Source organism: Cervus elaphus, chromosome 33, assembly GCF_910594005.1.
Source record: "Cervus elaphus chromosome 33, mCerEla1.1, whole genome shotgun sequence".
Taxonomy (NCBI): Eukaryota; Metazoa; Chordata; class Mammalia; order Artiodactyla; family Cervidae; genus Cervus; species Cervus elaphus.
Window position 1 is genome coordinate 42,273,524 of NC_057847.1, and position 20,816 is coordinate 42,294,339.

General features: G+C 37.9%; 1 protein-coding gene across 5 annotated transcripts in view; it reads right to left on the reverse strand.

Moving 5' to 3' along the window:
* GPD2 (glycerol-3-phosphate dehydrogenase 2) overlaps nucleotides 1-20,816 on the reverse strand; it is a 224,478-nt gene that overhangs the window by 78,651 nt on the left and 125,011 nt on the right. For all 5 annotated transcript variants that reach the window (XM_043894645.1, XM_043894644.1, XM_043894647.1 and 2 more), the window contains one exon: nucleotides 9,106-9,277. In XM_043894645.1, coding sequence (XP_043750580.1) covers nucleotides 9,106-9,277 — 172 coding nt within the window. The remainder of the gene's footprint in view (nucleotides 1-9,105; nucleotides 9,278-20,816) is intronic.

The window sequence follows — 20,816 nt, forward strand, 5'->3', positions numbered from 1 at the left end:
GGTATTCACATGAATTTCATGGTAGTGGTAAAGTATTAATATTTGGAGTGAGATTACTTTGAAACTCTTACGTGGAATAACAAGCTTAGTTACAGCAGAAAAAAGTGAACTTGAAATCTACTTTTCAGTCATCTTTACCCATCTCTGAAGTTAAAATTGTATCTTCAAGGTATGGCCAGGGATACGAATTAAACACAGCTCATTACAGATTTGCCTTTTCTTCTCTGAGTGAGAATGTCTAGCTACTAGGCACCTCCAACTAAACCAATTCATGGATCAAGAGAGTTGGATGAATTTAGAGGGATGATTACCATCTAAGGGGAAGAACGGTACGACATTTAACTTTCACAACATGAAACAGAACAGAAGTATATTTTAATACCTTTTACTGATTATCTTATTATGCATGCAAACATGCTCAATATAATAAATGCAGAGAAGTAAAGAGAACAAAATAAAACTCTCCTGTAATCACACCATTCAGAGATAACCACAGTTGACATTTGGGTGTTTAAATGTTCACATTTTCTGTGCATGTATATAATCACATATGCACATTTTTATCAAAATAGAATTGTATAATACATTCCATTTTTTTCATTTAACATTGTTTATTGTAAACATCTCTCCATGTCAATACATATTTTTCTATAATTTCATTTCTAACGTGTGAATAGTAATACATTAAATATTTACAATGATTTATTTATTCAGTTCCCTATTTCTGAACACTTGGGTTATTTCCTACCTTCAATACTACAGTACTGCAAGATTATATTTTCATTTAAACTCTCTGCATCTTTATTTCATTATAGTAAGTTTTCAGATATGGCATTATTTAACTGTTTTTATATAAAAGGAGCAGTGTAATAGCTATGAAATAACTATCAGAGGCACCCAGGTAATAACACACAAATCAAAAAGTACAGACACTCTGTACATTAGTACCATAAACATAGTTATTAAAGCCACATGCTCCATGAAGGAAAAATGATGTCATTTAAGGAAAAGGAAGTTTATCTTTCTTTAGAAAAGCTTTGGGCACTTATTTTGGATTTCAGAAAGCCGTTGGAATTAATAAGAAAAGTGACCAACCCAAAGGCTGCATATTTTATATGAAGGATAAATTCCTCCAAAAAATAACACTTCTGTAAAGCTGTAAAGCAATCCTGGCTTGTTAATCTTCATGATCAGGATTCTATGCTTTAAGCCTAGTGTTTTCTAACAGTAAATGCTAACATTATACAGAGCTATATAAATTGGATTGGTTATTATACCTATTTCTATTTTTATATTAGAAACAGATACACCATTAATGAAGATATTTGTTAAGTTAGAACATGTCATTAACATACTTTGTGCTCCTTACACACACATGCACAAACACACACACACACACACACACTTGATGATGGAGGCACAAAAATGTATTAAGCTATAACATTAATTATAGTTATACAGTTATACATAAATGGTTAGATAGCATCACTGACTCAATGGACATGAATTTGAGCAAACTCTGGGAGATAGTGGAGGACAGAGGAGCCTGGCATGCTGCAGTCCATGGGGTCACAAAGGACAAGACGTGACTTAGCAACTCAACAACAATAGCGATACAATTTCAGGGGAATAAGGAAGTTGCTGATGTTGCTTTCTCTTTTTACTCACTAATCATAAAACCAGCCAATGTTCAAAGAGAGAAGGACTATCCAAACAATATAAAATTATGAAAAGAGAGAATAATACACTGCTGGTTTCCTATTTACAAAATCCAGACATAACTAATTTTAACTATTAAAAACGTCCCATATATTCTACAAAAAACTTCCTATGCTTGTAAACCTGTGTATTTGCTTCAAAAACAAATTAACAAACTCATTTTGCACAACTTATTTTTCAATTTACAATACATTTTAGCCATTTCCCTGTAAACACTTATAAACCTCTCTGGATAACTGAATGGACCCAATTTATTAAACCAAACTACACTCATTTTGCTAATAAATACTGCTATAAGTAAAATTTTGATCAATATGGCACTGTAAGTTTAGCTTTAAACTCTTCTCCAAACATGGAGAAAATTTTACATTTATATTTTTTTACATGTATGTACACACACACGCATATGTTTAAGGCATGGTTGCCTCAAAAATAAACACCTCATGAACCACAGATGTAGTGAAACCCAGAGCGGAGTAGTTAGATCCAAGCCTCTGTCTTGGTGGAATCTGGGTCTAGAAACTGACACAAGTAACCAAGATTTCAGTTCCTGAAAGGCAAGAGGTAGGGAGAGAGAAAGAAGGCAGACCAGTGCTGGAAAGCCAGGACTGAAGAAGGGGCTGCTGACCACTGCCTGGTGCTGTGGACCATCTACTGGGACACGCCCGGGAGGCAGGAAGAGGGACCCAGCCTGGAGGGGAGAGCTGCCCAGGGCACCACAGGTAGCTGGGAGACGGTCTGCAAGATGTCTAAGATCATAACAGGGCCGAAGCCTTGATTTGGTTCTGGGAAAAGTCTCTGGGGGGACTTGAAGGGGGCAGTAACTATATCTGTAGAGTTTAATGTATGGAAACAATACAAATCTGATTTAAAAAGGAGGAAGGAAAGAAGGAAATGGAGAAAAATAAAACAAAACAAAAGAAAGATGTAAGGTGAAAAATACAAACTAAACATGGCCTTCAAATCAATGGAGATGGGCCAAACATACCTACTGAAACATAGATTCTATCAAACACTAAAAAAAGTAAAGAAAAATCCTGCTATTTGTATTGTATCATAGACATACTAAAACAAAAGGATATAGAAAAGCTAAAAATAATATAAAACAAATTCTGTTATGGTATTTTTCATTGCACAAGTGCTTATTATATTTATTATATATATATAATATATTGCTGTGCTTAGTCACTCAGTGGGGTCTGACTCTTTATAACCCCATGGACTGTAGCCTGACAGGCTCCTCTGTCCATGGGATTCTCCAGGCAAGAATACTGGAATGGGTTACCATGCCCTCCTCCAGGGGATCTTCCTAACCCAGAGACTGAACCCAGATCTCCTGCATTGCAGGCAGATTCTTTACCATCTGAGCCACCAGGGAAGTGTAAAAATAGTACATTATATCATTATTAAACATATTTACATTTAATATAATATATAAATTACATTTATATTAATATATATTACATTTAATATAACATATATTAAATTTATATGGATAAATTTTAACTTTTATGAAATCAAGTTTAAACAGGATTTTCCAAAAGAAAATGGTTTCACTGATGTCATGCTTAAAAACATTCTTTCTTACTCCATTTTTAAAAAATTTCTTCTAATAGGTTTGTGGTGTTTTACTGTTAAATCCTTGGTTCACAGAGAGCATGATAAATAGAATATAAATATACATAAATATATATGTAAATATAAGCATAAATTTCAGAAAGTGCACACTTCAACAACACTTATTAAATAACCAATAATTACAAATATGAAATGCTGTCTTTAACATATCCTAAATTTTATGTATTCAGATCTATTTCTAGCCTCTTAACTTTTGTTCCACTGGTCTTTCTTATTTTTTTTGCAAGCTATTTTATTTAAAGTAGCTTTAGAATACACTTCAATATTGACAGAGCTCTATCTCCTTTATCATAATTCCTTTTCAAAATTAATGCAGTAAATCTCAAAGTCTAATTTTTCCAAATACCTCTGGTACAGTTTCTCTAATCCTCCCCACCCTACTCCTGACAAAGACAGTCACTCTAATGTAATCACTGAATTACATCAAATTTCCAGATTAGTAGCAATTGCAACCTAGTCTAATTAGCAATGTCCAGGAAACAGCAAACTTTTATCTGCTGCAATTCTACTGTCCTAAAATAGGGCGGTGGTGGAAGAGGGTGAAGGGGTGCAGGTTTGTAATTCCCAAAACGCAGTATCTTCCATGGCTCTCCCTATGTGCATCTTTTTTTAACTGCAATGCTCATACCTCCCGCTTTTCACAAATCTTTATTTATGCAGAGGAGTGTTGTTATCCTCCATTATGTCTGAGAACCTTCAGGCTGTCCACATAGGTCAAGACACTTAATTGAAGTTCATGGAGCTAGTAAATGATGAAGCTGACTGATTCCACTCTGTTCTAATCTCATAGCCTTTGTCCTTACTCGCTATCCTATACTCTTAGACTTGAAGGAGCTGTACTGAGAATTCAGGAATTATTAGCCAGGCACCATTCATAAGCTAGAAGTACATATACATTTTTAAACAGGAGAACTACAATTAATGTTTTCTTCTAGCAAGGGCAGTATTTTCTGGAATCTGAATTGAAGTCATAAAAGTTACGTTTACAAACAAAATTTTAAACCAGAACGGTACTAGTTGATCCCTGATACATATAGGTAGTCACATAAAAGAACAAAAAGAGCTGAAAAAGAAACATCTTGAAGTCCTCTGAGGGGGTGACTATATCAGATTCTCATCATTCCAGCTCTCTTTTGGCAGCTTGTATCCCCATGCTTCTAGGTTGTGCTCTTGTTCAGGGACTGGCCACAGAGGTGTTAAACAGAGAAGCAATTTCTATCGATCCTAGAGACCTGCCCAAGAACGTGAGGAGAATTGTGCATATTATGTTTTTCAAATAATATTCCCAAATGAAACGAATGAAAATTGATTCCCAAGAAAATGCAGATGGTAACAATGCAAATAAATGTTCATTATGAAAACCTCAAGATTTTTTCCCTTCCTTCTATGGTCTTTGTTTATTCATTAACAAAATCTCATTTGGGCACAGTATTTCATCAAAAACCTTGTGCAAACATTTTTATACAAGCCCTTTAACATCTAGCAGTTCCCCCAAAACTTTGATGTCCTGAAAAATCTAATTATTACTGGTAACTTTAAAAGATCACAGTAATTTATTTTTGTCAAATGTGACTAAAGATTAATGGATACAATCAGGAATAATTTGGTAAAAACATATCAAATGCAGAGAAAGCAAAATTTGTTGTTAAGTGAAGCATCAAATATAATAAAAGAGCAAATTCCATGAATGAACAGCAACAATGCACAATTCATTAACCAAATGCCCACAATCATTTCACACTTCAGAGGGCTACTGATATGATCAGAAATTGTTGTAAAAGGATAAATATAGATTGACTTCAGCATCTCTATACATTTTAATTACAAATGCTACCCTCAGAGGGCTACCAGCATTATAAAGGAAATATAAACTATGGATTTGGGCTTCCCAGGTGGCAGTGTGGTAAAAAATACGCTTGCTGACACAAGAGACACAGGTTCAATCCCTGGGTCAGGAAGATCCCCTGGAGAAGGAAATGGCAACCCACTCCAGTATTCTTTTTGTTTGTTTGTTTTTAATATAAATTTATTTATTTTAATTGGAGGCTAATTACTTTACAATATTGTAGTGGTTTTCCCATACATTGACATGGATTCACCACAGGTGTACATGTGTTCCCCATCCTGAACCCCCCCTCCCACCTCCCTCCCCATCCCATCCCTCTGGGTGATCCCAGTGTACCAGCCCCAAGCACCCTGTCTCATGCATCGAACCTGGACCTGGACTCCAGTATTCTTGTCTGCAGAATCCCAGGGACAGAGAAGCCTAAGAGGGTTACAGTCCATGAGGTGGCAGAGTCAGACACGACTGACTGACTAAGCATACACACACACAAGCTATGATTTATCCATCACTTTTATAAATTGCAACTCCATACACATAAAATAAGACATTCAGTTGATTATTTAAAAAGACAGCAATTGATATGTTAGGAGGTATTTAATGACATCATTGTCTTAGCTGTTACTATCTATAAGTATTTTAAAAATCTTGTTAACATTGTGGCTCTGAAAATTCTTACCTTTTCAAAATCATCATCATCATCACTACCATCACCCACAATCAAATGCTAATGTACTAGTTAATGTTCTTTACCGTCCAAAGGAAAAATGTTTGTTCAACAAATACTAATAAATTCCTTAAGGGCAAGGCCACATCTGACTAGTTTTTATATTCCCAGAACTGGTTTAGTGGTTGACTCACTAATATTATTATACCAAAAGCAGAACAAAACACTGGAAATAACTTAAAGAATCATTATTAAAAAATGAATGCCATATACATATTTGAAAGTAACACACTGCAAAGTAATGACTACAGTATGATCTTATCTATGTTTTCCAAAAGATATAAATATAAAAATTTCGCAAAAGCAAATATAGGTGAGACTTTTCAAAAGCGGTACAGTACAAAATGGACTTAATTAATAGCTGCCTTTTTACTACTGCACTCAGGATCTGGCAACCCACCCTAATTCTTTGAGAAGTTGACTTTACAACTTCCCTTTCCTCCCTCTAGTTCTAGGTCTCCATTTAAACCATTTCTTGCCTTCATAGAATCTTTTCTCATTTTCTTCTCATCATTGATACCCAGTCAGTTCTCATTTTGGGATTCTACCCTATCATGTATTTTCTCTGCCCCAACTCTGACACATAAGGGAACACACACACACACGCACACCTATCCTTTCCTAACCAGAGCAAAGCAACCCCTATTCCTACCATGTTATCTTACACTTTGTTTCTGTCTCTGAGAAATGCTTCTTACTGTCCTGCCAAAGCTAAGATACATCTTTCTTAGCCCATACCTTGTAGTTTTCTAAGACCTTGTCCACATGCAGCCGTCTATTATTTGAATATCAAGGTTCCCTTCTGAGTCTATAGAAATATTCAAATTGCGCCTATCTTAAACAAGTGAAAGAAAAAACGATTCTTGGACATATTGCCTCCCTTATTCACATCCTATGACATCAGCAAGTTTCGTCCTTTGTCATATGTCTAGATCTCTTAAAAGTTTATACCCATGCATGCTTCTTCCTTATTGCCTACCCCTTCTTCAACACTAACGCTCTTCAGAGTATCAGAGTGGCCCGTTGAGTAAAGTCCAAAGGCCTTTCCCCGGTAGGTCAGGTCCACTCCTGCCTTTCCACAATTCTCTCATATCCTCCCCCACACAGCCTGGGTGCTCCCAACTGAAACATCAGTTGTTTCCCACACACATTGTTCCTTCGCATGTTCCCTCGGATTGGCACACTTTCAGCAAGCAAGTTTGGCCTATTAAAATTCTACCTGTGCTAAATAGCAGCTTGCTTTATCCAGATACAACAGTGCCCCCGAAGCTTCTGTAAGGCACACAGGATAACTCAGTCTTCACCCACAAGAACTACAGAACTGGGAGCAACCTCCGTGTGCTGCCTGGATCAATCATCTTTGTATTCACATGTAGTACCTTGAATATTGCATGCATAATACTCAGCCAATATTTGTTTGAAATGAAAGAAAACGAACTGCTATATATTTCAGTACATAGCATGAATATAAGTGGCAACCTGAAGAAACATTTTTCTGAATTCTACTGGGAAAATGACACCCTTGGACACAGAAAACTGTCATCTGGTAACTTCTAACCTCTGGGTAGTCCCAGGACAACTGGGGCAGTCCCAGACAAGATGTCCCATGATAAGGGAATGCGTCCCTTTTTTCCACTCTTTCTCCCAGGCCTCCCAGGGGAGAGAGGTGAATTCAGATCCCTTAAGGGATCTTCAACCATTCTTTCCCTCTGACATAATGTGCCCCAGGATAATCTAATTCAAATTATAAACCATGGATGGAGACAGAATTATATAAAAATCAGGGTCTGCCAGGCAACAGAATAGGATACAGGGCTTATATTGTGAATTTACCATTACCTGGAAGTGACAAAATGGACCTAGGCTATGATGTCTACATGGATCAAATCTCAAGTGAGGGTCCTGTGCAATCCTAGTAAACTCTAGGATATTTTTTTGCTTAGGTGTACCTAATCTCATGAAATTTATTTCATTTATGTAAGACTAAAATCTATCAGATACACAAAGTAAGTCCAGAGTGGATGTGGTAGTAACTTCATCTAATAAAAATTATTTCATGTAACAAATTATCACCATTGAGTATGAAACTGCAATGAATATTGAATCTTACATAGTATCTAAAATAATTCAGAGTCAAAATTCCTTGCAGCAGGACCCAGCCCAACGTGCTGTATCTAAGAACACCACAAAGGATGATCTCTCAGGGACGATTGGTTCTAAAAGTCTTTTGCCTTCATGTTATAAATGTCAGCTATCATACTGCCTACAATTTACTGTTTTTTGCTTTGTGTGGCAAGCCGTGTTTTAAATCTTCTTCATTATTATGCATTTAATCTTCACAACAATCATTAACAGAAGGTATTTTTTTCTTATTTGAAAGATGAAGAAACGTAGCGAAATTAAGTAACTCGCTTAAGTGTATGTGTGTGCATGTGTGTATGTCTGCACATACATATATACAGCTTATAAAGCACCTGAGCCAGAATAAGTACCCATATTTCTTTGATTCCAAACCCCACACTAATAACCACAGGCAACAGAATCAAATCATTAAATATACCATATGTAAGACCACTGGTGTTCCCTACTAAAATTTATGTCTTTATATATCCTGTTGCCATGTTGAAAGAACTTCCCATAAAGTCTTTCCTAAAACTGACTAAAAGAGTGATAGAACTACAGGTTAGCAGGTCTTTTTCATTTTTTACACATAAACTAGAGTTTTGCAAACTGTAGTCCATATTTCACTGGAAGAGATGATTTTAATAGAGAAACAAAAAGAATTACTTTAATAGATTAATTCATTTTAACAAATCTTTCTATTAAAGATAAATCACTGACATAAATGTGATTTTAAATGATACACAGATATTTTTATTTCACATAAATGTACTTTATTATGTAAAAAAACACTAACCAGAATATCAAATCAATGAATTCACAGGAATATAGTTTTCTTTTTAAATAAACCCATTTCAATGTGAAAGACAAACTATATTTAATTTTAAAATTGTCTAAGTACCTATATTTTAAAAACGAGAAGGTGCTTCACAAAGAATGGAAAATGAAGAAATGCAGTAGTAACGTGCCTTTCCAGCCCTGAGTGCACGTTTGTGTCTACATCGGGAGGAAAGATGAAACCTTTACCTGCGTTCCATCCATCCACACCAGGACTCACCTCTGGTGACCGCATCCAGGGCACAGCCACTTCCTGTTGCTCCTCCTCCGATGACAAGTACATCGAACTCAGATGTGTTTTTCAAAGTCAGTATCTGAGCTTCTCTGGAGGGAGGCTCCCTGTTAACAGGTTCTGAAACGCAGTCTGCTGCTTCAACAAAGGCCAGGTTCACCTGAGATAAAAGGAGACCATTTTCAGATGTTCATCTGGAACGCCAATTTAATAAATTTTACATTACACTAAAGAAAAAAAGGGAGAGAGAGAGACTTGTAATGAAGATGATAACCAGAGCTAGACCAGAGTCCACAGTCCACATGGAATGATAGAATCAACTGCCTTGGAGGAAAAAAATAGTCCTTAAGATTCTGTGGTTTTTTTTCCCTATGAATCATAGCTATTTAACTGTGGAACACCTGGTTTCAGATTTGCTATCTCAACTGATTGTTTTGATTCCATACCCAGCCAAGTTCAATTACTTTCCATAGGGTACAGCAATTCCCAAATACCCTGTCTGAGACAATTTATAGGAGAACATAAGGAAATGTTTTACCTAGTAGCAGCCATTCATTCAGATAACATTTAAAAGTGTAGAAAGGAGGAAGAAAAAACACTTTATGCCTTTCTGCAATTTCTTAAAGGTATAGGTTCGTAATGCCTTAACTTCCCTGACAAAAATACATTCTAGAGTTTGGGGATCTCTAAGTCAGTACAATTAAAAAGAATCTGTTCAACAGAAGTTACCCAGCTTAATAATCAGCTATGGCCAATGGGAATAATATTATATAAACATTTTAGTCAAAAAAAAAAAATTTTAGTCAGTGGTTTCCCCATTAAATGCTTTAACATAAAATTATAGATTATATATTTAATACACATTATTTCAATTTATGAAAGCTTTAACAATAATATAATTAAAGCTGACCATAGTCCCCCTAAAGGATAATGACCTTCCTTATTTCTACTAATAGTTCTTTCATTACAGTATAACTTATCATTCTAAATCAAGAATGATGCTCAGTTCAGTTCACTCAGTCACGTCCAGCTCTTTGCAAACCTCATGGACTGCAGCACACCAGGCGTCCCTGTCCATCACCAATTCCCAGAGTTTACTCAAACTCATGTCCCTTGAGTCAGTGATGCCATCCAACCATCTCATCCCCTGCTGTGCCCTTCTCCTCCTGCCTTCCATCTTTCCCAGAATCAGGGTCTTTTCAGAGTCAGTTCGTCTCATCAGGTGGCCAAAGGATTGGAGTTTCAGCTTTAGCATCAGTCCGTCCAATGAATATTCAGGACTGATCTCCTTTAGGATGGCCTGGTTGGATCTCCTTGCAGTTCAAGGGATTCTCAAGAGTCTTCTCCAACACCACAGTTCAAAAGCATCAATTCTTCCGTGCTCAGCTTTCTTCATAGTCCAACTCTCACATCCATACATGACTACTGGAAAAACAATAGCTTTGACTAGATGGACCTTTGTTGGCAAAGTAATGTCTCTGCTTTTTAATATGCTGTCTAGGTTGGTCATAGCTTTCTTCCAAGCAGCAAGCATCTTTTAATTTCATGGCTGCAGTCACCATCTGCAGTGATTTTGGAGGCCCAAAAATAAAGTCTTTCACTATTTCCACTGTTTGCCCATCTATTTGCCATGAAGTGATGGGACTGGATGCCATGATCTTGGCTTTCTGAATGTTGACCTTTAAGCCAACTTTTTCATTCTCCTCTTTTACTTTGATCAAGAGGTTCTTTAGTTCTTCTTCACTTTCTGCCATAAGGGTGGTGTCATCTGCATATCTGAGGTTATTGATATTTCTCCCGGCAATCTTGATTCCAGTGTGTGCTTAATCCAGCCTGGCATTTTGTATGATGTATTCTGCATATAAGTTAAATACGCAGGGTGACAATATACAGCCTTGATGTACTCCTTTCCCTATTTGGAACCAGTCTGTTGTTCCATGTCCAGTTCCAACTGTTGCCTCCTGATCTGCATACAGATTTCTCAAAAGACAGGTCTGGTATTCCCATCTCTTTAAGAATTTTCCACAGTTTGCTCTCCACCATGACCTGTCCGTCTTGGGTGGCGCTACATGGCATCGTTCATAGTTTCATTGAGTTAGACAGGCTGTGGTCCATAAGAATGACACTAGTCTTAAAAAATGTCAAAAGCTTAGAAAAACAGGTAAATATCTGTTTTTTCCTCCAAAATGCTGACACTAGGTTTATTCACTGTTTTGAACAGTGCTCGCCACTGTTGCTCTAACAGTTAGTTACCCACAGATACGTAACTCCTATTCTCTTATTTAAATCACAGCAGCAGCACAATTCCTAAGGGTATGTTTCTTTTCATTCTGGTGTAGGGGCTATGTCTGAAGCTCTGAGCCACAAGGCCCAGCTTCTTCCATAAAAGGTGATCTTAGCTCTTATCAAGAGATTGTTATGATAAGTGACTTTTTAATTCACTTAAATAAAGCAGACCACATTGTTCCTTACAATTGTATTAAATAATTATCAGGCCAATTGGATTTTTATAAAAATAAATCTAGAAGCCACAGAGTACATTGAAAGAAACCTGGATTAGGACTGGAGAGTCCTGCCTTTGGTCTTAGCACTTGTGTTTACTAGTAAAGGGACTTTTAACTAATTATCTCTCTGACCTTGGTTTTTTTCCTTTGCAACATGGAATATATCCCCTATGAAGTCTCTATCTCTATATCTCTGATTTACTCTCAGTGTGAATAGGATAATGAAATGAAAGTAGTTGGTAAACTATTAATTACACCAAAGAGGAGTTGGATCATTGCTAAATAGATTCCTTAGTAGCAGGGAACAAGAAACGTTCAAAACATATTTTATTAGGTATCATAAAAACAAAAGGTTATAATCAGGGTCCATAATTTCTCAGGTAATTAATTCAGATTCCAAGCCACAAAAATCTTCTGCTTCCTCACTTAACTCCTCCTAATTGTCTGCTAATAACCACTCCCCCATGTTCATATTTACTTGCATTTAAGGTAGCAAGCTAAGTAAATGTAACCAGCTAGGCTAGGTGCTGGGGAGAACGTAAGGCCTTTCAGTCACTGTCTCTGTCTCCTTTCATCTAAGGAGAAGAATATTTACATATACATACACATACACACAGTAAATACACACAAGAACAAATGACAAAATAGAGAAGGAGGAAAAAAAAAAAAGCACCATGCTATGACCATTCAGATTAGGGAGGGAGAGTCTTTCATTTGAGAGTTTCAACTGGGCCATGACAGATGGATAAGACTTGGACATGAGACTGACAAGTGACTAAACCGCCAGAGCATTTTCACACATCAAAAGAATTGTGCTGACATTTGCTGCTTGGTAAGTTTCCTAGAAATAGCTGAAAAATAAATATAAGGACTCTACTACGGTAGAGTTCATTAGAAAAGCCCCCATTCTACTTTGTTAACAGGTGAATATTAAAGTTAGCTGAACCTCTTCAGCAAGTACACTAGGTGGGATGGACATTCCTTTTGCCCATCTCTCCACTGATTATCTTGTTTCTCCTGTCCTCGTCCCCTGCTTCATCCTTCTCAAGAGTACACTCTAACCTGTCTTATCTTAACAAACAGTAAAAAACGTCTCTTATATATGGTTCTATCACTTAGCCTAAAAATTCCTGAAATATCTGTATACCCTTGCTTTTTTTACCACCTCACCTTCTATTCAAGCTTCCCAGGTGGCATTAGTGATAAAGAACCCTCCTGTCAATGTAGGAGACCTAACAGGCACGGGTTTGATCCCTGGGTCTGGAAGATCCTCTGGAGAAGGGCATGGCAACCCACTCTAATATTTTTGCCTGGAGAATCCTGTAGTCAGACAAGCCTGGTGGGCTACAGCCCATAGAAGCAGCTTAGCACAGCACCTCCTATTCACTCCCCATCTCAGTTTAAGGTGGATTATCAGGTGAATACCAGCACCACTGTCATGACCTCCACCACCAACACTGACCAATATCTGTTATGCTGCAAAATCCATGTGCACTTGTCACCCCGCACTTCAGCTGTCATCTCAGCACATTCACTCACTTCATCAGCTGGAAGACGACTACCTGAGACGAACCGCCTTCTCCCACCCTCTCTCTCTCTCTCTCTCCCTCCAGCTCTTGAACCCACTCTCTCCTATTTTCCTTTGAATGTCTGTCTTCTGTGCAACTGTAATCACTGAGGTTCCTTTCGGGTCTGCCTATTTACTCTTCTCGGGTCACTGATAACTCTAGGGAATCTCATTTTTCTCCATATCATCAGATATGTCATATAGCACACTGACTCTCAACTGTGTTCCTCTATTCCAGAACCTGGATACCAAACTACGTAGATGAAACCTCCATTTCACTGTCTCACATATATCTCAAAATTCTACTGATACAGTTTATTTCCCCAAACCTTTTTCCCTATCAGTTTTCCTCATCTTGGTAAAGGCATCATTATACAACCAGTTGCTTGTGCCACTTTCTTAAGTCTCATATCTGATCAATCATTGAGTTCTATAAATTCCAACTCCTAAAGAATTCTCACATCTAGTGACATCATCTTCACTGCCCTCTTTCAATCCAGGTACCTTCCCGTTACTCTGTACTAAAATGATATTCTCCTAACAAATCTTCACACAGTTAATATTCTTCCCTCCAAATCATTCTTCATACTGCAGCTGGGGTAATCATTTAAAAACCCAAGTCATGTCATTTCCATCATTTCCATGTGTAAAACCCTTCTAGAGCTTTCAACTCACTATGAGATTGAAGGTAAAGTATCTTCGCGCTAGTTTCTAAGATCACTCATAGTTTTTCAGAGTAACTTAAAACAAAGAAATGCACAGTACTAAGGGGTGGTGGTGATACAACACAACTGGAACTCTCTTATATTGCTGATGGAAATACAAAATAATCTAGACATTTTGGAGACAATTTGAGAGTTTCTAAGGACTTTCCAGGTGGCACTAGTGGTAAAGAACCTGCCTGCCAATGTAGGAGACACAGGCGACGCAGGTTCAATCCTTAGGTTGGGAAGATCCGCTGGAGTAGGAAATGGCAACCTGCTCCAGTATTCTTTCCTGGAAAACTCCATGGACAGAGGAGCCTAGCAGGCTACAGCCCATGGGGTCGCAAAGAGTCAGATGAAACTGAACACACACAATAAAAGTAAACATACACTTACCATACAACCCCCCTGCCAAGGTGATTTACTCAAGAGAAATCAAAATCTGTGTTGACACAAAAACCTATAGGCAAATATTTACAGAGGTTTTATTTAAAATTTCCAAAAATTAGAAAAAACATTCTTCAACTGGTGAATGACTAAACAAACTCTAGAGCATCTATGTGTTGGAACTGGCAATAAAAAGAACACTTCTAATACTAGCGACATGAATGGATCTTGAAAGCATTATGCTAAGTCACAGGCTGCCAAATTATGGTTTTCCACCCAAATGTGGCTGCTACTTATTTTAATAAAGTTTTATTGGAACATGGGCACCCACAATCTTTCATGTGCAGTGCACGACTGCGATAGCAGAATAGAATTTTTGGCAACAGAGACGGTAAGGCCTGCAAACCTAAAACATGGACTACCTGGCCCTTTACAGAAAAGGTTGCCAATCCCTGTGCCAAGTGAAAGAAGTGAGATGCAGAGGTCTATATAGGGCACGCTCCATTTACATGACATTCTGTAAAAGCAAAAGTATGGGGTCAGAAAACAGACCTATGATTGTCAGGGTTTGGAAATGGTAGGGGGGGGGAATTGACAACAGAGAGTATGCTTTTGAGGATGATAGAAATGTTCTATATCTTCACAGTAGTGGTAGTTATATGACCATATGCTCTTGTCAAAATTCACAGACCTGTGTATTATAAAGGGTGAATTTTACTGCATGTAAATTATGCCCTAAATGATACCTCAATAAACTTGACTTAAAAAATAAGTAACCATGTACACAGCAATTACGGGCCAGGCATTATTATAAAGGTTTCACTTCTTACTCATTTAATCCTCTCAATAACTCTTTGAGTTAGGTACTACTAGGATCTCCATTGTACAGAAAGAGGAACCGAGACACAGAAGTTAAGTCCCTGGCCTGAGATTATACAGCTGGTTCATGGTAGAGCTAGGAACTGAACTTACATAGCCTGGCGACAGAGACTAAGTTTTTACACTGCTGCAACACAGTGTGTGTGTGTGTGAGTGTGTGTGTGTGTGTGAGTGTGTGTGTGTGTGCACGTGTGTTAGTCACTCAGGCATGGTCGACTCTCTGCGACCCTATGGACTGTAGCCACCGGACTCCCCTGTCCATGGAATTCTACGGGCAAGAATACTGGTGACTCTACATATAATTTGAGAAAAAAAATAAAGAAACAGGCTAAATAGTTTTAATAGGATGAGATATTACCAGTTGCCAAAAACAGAAAGCTTGGGGGCTTTTTTTTTTCAGTATGGTTCTGTTGTGGCGGTTCTGCTGCATAGTCCTTCCAAAAATACTTTTTTTTTTTAATATACAGCACTATTGAGGGTAATTTATTTAATTTCTGACACTACATTTAAAATAACATTTTATTTTTGTTTATTTTTTTTTCATAAAAGCTGGAAAGTGTTGCAACTGAGAAGCTAAGCACCAAGTTTATTTTAGAGGCAGTAAACACAGCCTAAGGCCCTCCTTATAATTATGACAAGAGAAAGACTCATTTGGGCTTCATATGGCTTTGAGTCACAAAAACACATCTGCACTCTACCTTCCCTAGAAATATGTTGATTGAGGAGAAATAAGAGTAAATCAGCAGGAATAAAACAGTAGCGGTAAGTAGCAGCACGTTTTAAGAAATGACGCCTCTGGACTCCAAATTTTCCCAGACCTGCTAATAAACTGCCTGTTTAATCAAGACAGCTTGATTAAACAGAAATCTGGGAGATAGACTTCATTAGAAGACTGATCCTGAGATTCTGGGAGAAGCCTTGGAAAAGCAACATGCCCTAAGTCACCGGAGAAGACACCTTACTCACAGCATACGCCCTCATGAAATCAGTGTGTAGTGGAGGCCCGCAAAGAGTCTAGAGATTAGTGGATGAAACAAAGAGAAAATTATACTACTTCTTAGTAAATTAAAGAGAAAGAAAATGCTATAAGAGCCATAGGAGGTATCCCTGACCCAGACCTGAGAAGGCTTCCTCGCTAAATCAGGTCAAGAAAGATTCACAGGCACTAGCTGGATGACAATACCAGATATGGAAGTAGACACAACATGTGCTAAGACCATAAGCCACTGCAGTGAATTGGTCAGCACCCTACTTTCTTGAAAGTATGAGTTACAATCCAATTTAAAAATTGTTCTCCATATCTATGAGCCTATTTGTTTTGCTACATTTGTTCATGTTTTTTAGATGTCACATATAATTGAAAATATACAATATTTGTCCTTATCTAATTTCCCTTAGGACAATATCCTCCAAGCCTTTAGGGCTTCCCTGGTGGCGCAGACAGTAAAGAATACACCTGCATTGTGGGAGACCAGGGTTCAATACCTGGGGTGGAAGAGCCCCTGGAGAAGGGAAGGGACACCCACTCCAGTACTCTGGCCTGGAGAATTCCATGGACAGAGGAGCCTGGTGGGCTACAGTTCATGGAGTCACAAAGAGTCGGACACGACTGAGCGACTTCCACTTTCTTTCTCCAGGTCTACCCGTGTTGTCACAAATGGGAAGATTTCATTCTTTTTTTTATGGCTAATATTTCACTCTGTGTGTGTGTGTGTGTGTGTATGTATATATATACACCAGATCTTCTTTATTCATCTTTCAGTAGACACAGGTTGCTTCCATAACTCGGCTATGTTAAATAATGCATCAGTGAACACTGGAGTGCATATATCATTTTGAATTAGTGTTTTTGTTTCCTTCAGATAAATACCCAGGTCACCATAGTTCGGGTGGGGGGATAGTAGAAATAGGTGAAGAGGATTAGGAGGTAAAAACTACCAGTTATAAAATAAATAAGTCACAGATATGTAATGTAAAACACAGGGAATATGGGCATACTATATATGACATACAATACTGTAGCAATTTTAGCACATAATCTGTACGTTGGCATATATTGGTTATTTGGCACATAATCTACAACAAATCACTATGTTGTATACCTGAATCTAGTATAATATTGTGTCAACTATACTTCAATTTAAAAATGATATAAATTAAAAATTTGTTATATTTCACATAAACATTAAGATTTCTATCTGAGATCAATCTGCTGAAACTGAACAGTGGCTGCTGCCCTTAGGCAGGACTCATGCACCCTTGTTAGCCCAGGATTCCCACTCACTGGCTTGACACTTTCATCCTACCAGTTTGATCCCTTTAGACATACAGGCTTGCCAAGCCTGGCCTAAAGACAGGACAAGCCCAGCACCACTTCAGGATCTATTACCTAATTCAGCCCCTGATGTCTGAAGAAATGAGAGCCCAAGACACAAATCAAACTATCTTGTGCCTAGCCTAAGTCCAAGTGCAGCTCCCAAGCAGAAAACAAATTCTTATCTTGGTACAATTAGGAGAATATCCAGTATTTAATATTACTTTGATGTTGTTATCTCTGATTATATTTAATTATAATATATAATTATATATTATATAATATATAATATATAATATAATATATTTCCCCTATGGGGAAATAGGTAGGTTTTTTAAAAAAAAAGAAAACTCGTAAGCAAAGATTCCTCTCCATTTTAAAAAGATAAAATTCCTCCAGCATTCTGATAGCAAACATACAGCTTTTGTCAAGAGACGGGAACATAAAACACTTATATAGAATTGAAAGCCAAGTTCACAATCTTTGAGAGTTTACATCTCAGAGAACAGAATGGTATTCAGAATGAGATCAGTTTTACTATGTCTGTACACAATTAGACTTGCAAATTAAAAAAAATATATATCCTAGACATTTGCAACTTCGGGTGAGACAGAAAACAAGATCTAATAATTAGTGTCTATTTCTGAAAGAAGTGCATATTTAAAGACCACAGGCAATTAACAGCCAGGTTGTCCTGTAATCATGTAGAGTAATAATTGGAGAATAAAGTAGGGTTTCATGCAAATCACTTCTTACGGCAACTATCACTCTCACTCTCTTATTTTGTGGTTCAGTTCTATATTGATAATGGAACTGTTAGATTTTAGGGGAATTGCTTCATGTTTTGTTGTCACTGAAAAATACTATATTTTTATATTCCTGGAAAGGAAATGCAATAAGCATCTCCTTAGAGTAAATCTCAAGATGTCTTAATGACCTTTCACCTCCTGAATCACTTTGTGATTCTAAACAACGATGTTGCTCACATTTCTCAATGTAAACAAACTGGGTGAGGGATTCATGATTACTCTATAGGAAGAGTGGCTAATGGGTGACCCCTCATCTCCACTGGGGACCATAAGAGAAAATAAGACAAGTCCATCTTTCGAGGGGCGGGGGTTGGGCGGGGGTAGGCACTGAGAAAAGAGCTATGACTCACCTTGAAGATGCTATCTCCACTTTAAGTGGCTGTGATTCCTTTGAGAAATCACAGAGAAGTTATTTTAATACCAATTACAACCCAGCCAAATCATTAAATTACAACACTTTTTTTATAGCTGAAAAGCAGGGAAAATACCCTTTGGCTCTGTCTGAATCTACTTCAAATAAAATCACATCACTACATGATCTGAGGTCTGAGGGATATGTTTTACCAGTTAAGTACTTTAAAGACACAGAATATGTGTTCAGAGGTGTCCAAACTTGATATTGGGTTTCCCAGGTGGTGCTTAAGAGACATGGGTTCGATCCTTGGGTGGGGAAGATCCCCTGGAGGAGGGCATGGCAACCCATTCCAGTATTCTTGCCTGAAGAATTTAATGGACAGAGAAGCCTGGCGGGCTATGGTCCACAGGGTTGCAGGGTCAGACACGACTGAAGTGACTTAGCACACGCGCATGCACGCTTGCACACACACGCAAACTTGATATTGCTCTTCAGTTGCAATAGCTACTGAGGATAAAAGGATCTGGAGAGGGAGCCTGAGAGCAGGGAGGGACGAAGAGCTGCTGTGAGCCCACATACTAGTAAGTCAGGTCCCTTGGGTCTCACCATGACACAGCAGGGCGCATCCTCTGACCAATGATGAAACTGAGTTTTGTTATTCCTTGGGCAAGTAACTGACAGAATCAGAATCCGATCTCAGGTTGGACTCCAAATCACCTGTCTTCATCTCTGCTTAGTTATCTTTCCCTACATGTGTGAGGTACCGAGGGCCCTAGATCACCAGTCTCACTGGCACTAGCAATGCAGGGAGCTGCTGATGGCAGCCGGAGGAAACAGAAGTCCGAGAGAAGCTGCTTCGCCCAGGGCCAGCCACACTGGGCAGTGACACCCAAGGATCCACCTAACAGCATTTTTCCTTAAACATTTCCCTGACACATACATTTGGAAATGGACACAGAACCAAAATGGGACTCACTGTCCCCCTAGCCCTCTCAGGTGAATCAAATGCTGACCCAAGGAGCCAAAGGCCCGCTTCCAAGCTTCACAATCCAGATGGCCCTTGGCTGCATTTTAATTATATGTTCAAAATACTTTGGGGTATAATTTATGATGCATGCTTTCTATTTCTCTGTGAATTATTTCATCAGATATATACATATTTATAACTTTTCTAGTTTATACTCACAAGCATATAATTGGATCTCAGAACTCCTTTGTTAAAAAAAATCACACATTTTGAAATAAAGCAAGTAAAATTATTTTGCATAACATTGCCTAATATCTTAAAGCGTCTATGTTCTTAATTTGCAAACTCTACCAAAAGGAGGCCTACCTAGCATTAACACAATTTAACTATTAAGCTGGAAAATGGGAAGAGGGGAGCTAGTGGACTTTTCCCAAAGCATTTACAGAAAGTTTCCTCAGTCCCACAATATTCCTAAAAAGTTTCTTAAAGAGGCCTTAAAATGGATAAATAGTTGAAAGTGAAATGCAAAGTCAAATCAAAATGAATGTCAACGTCGCTCAGTGAGCAACAGCCTAGAAGCTCACCAGCTGTCAACGCTAATCATAGCTCAGTCGTTGACTCACTGTGTGACCTACCCCAGTACAGTTAACCTCTCGGATTTTGCATGCCAGCAACAAAATAGCATCACAAGCTCCTCGAAGGCCTGATGTGAGTTATAACTCAAAGATATCGCCATGGCCCCACTTTGGGAGCTAAGTGTTAAATAAAAACCAAAATTAAAAGGACGATGATAGGATGCACTTCAAAGAACATTTCCAGCTCTGTCTGCATAAATTCAGTGCTTTAATGAAACATGACTCTGAGAAACGGTTAACCATATAGAGTTAAGAATAGTTTCAACTGGCCTCCTGGAAAATATAGTGTACTGAGAATCCTCATCAAACTTTAGATATATCAGACACAGCCCCAACATATTTGCTTGTGTTTTTAAGAGAAAAAGAGTCCTTCCAGGAATCTTTTTGTCTAGAATTTAGAATCCAGAATGTACAGGATTCTAAACAAGAGAAGAAAACAAATGATACAGTCTTGGACATAAATGCTAAGGATAAAACTCTAACAAAAAGAAAAAAGAAAACCACACAGCTCATAGGTCAAACTAGATTAGAAATTAAAGTCAGGACACAGATTTAATGCCTGGATGCTTATCAAAACC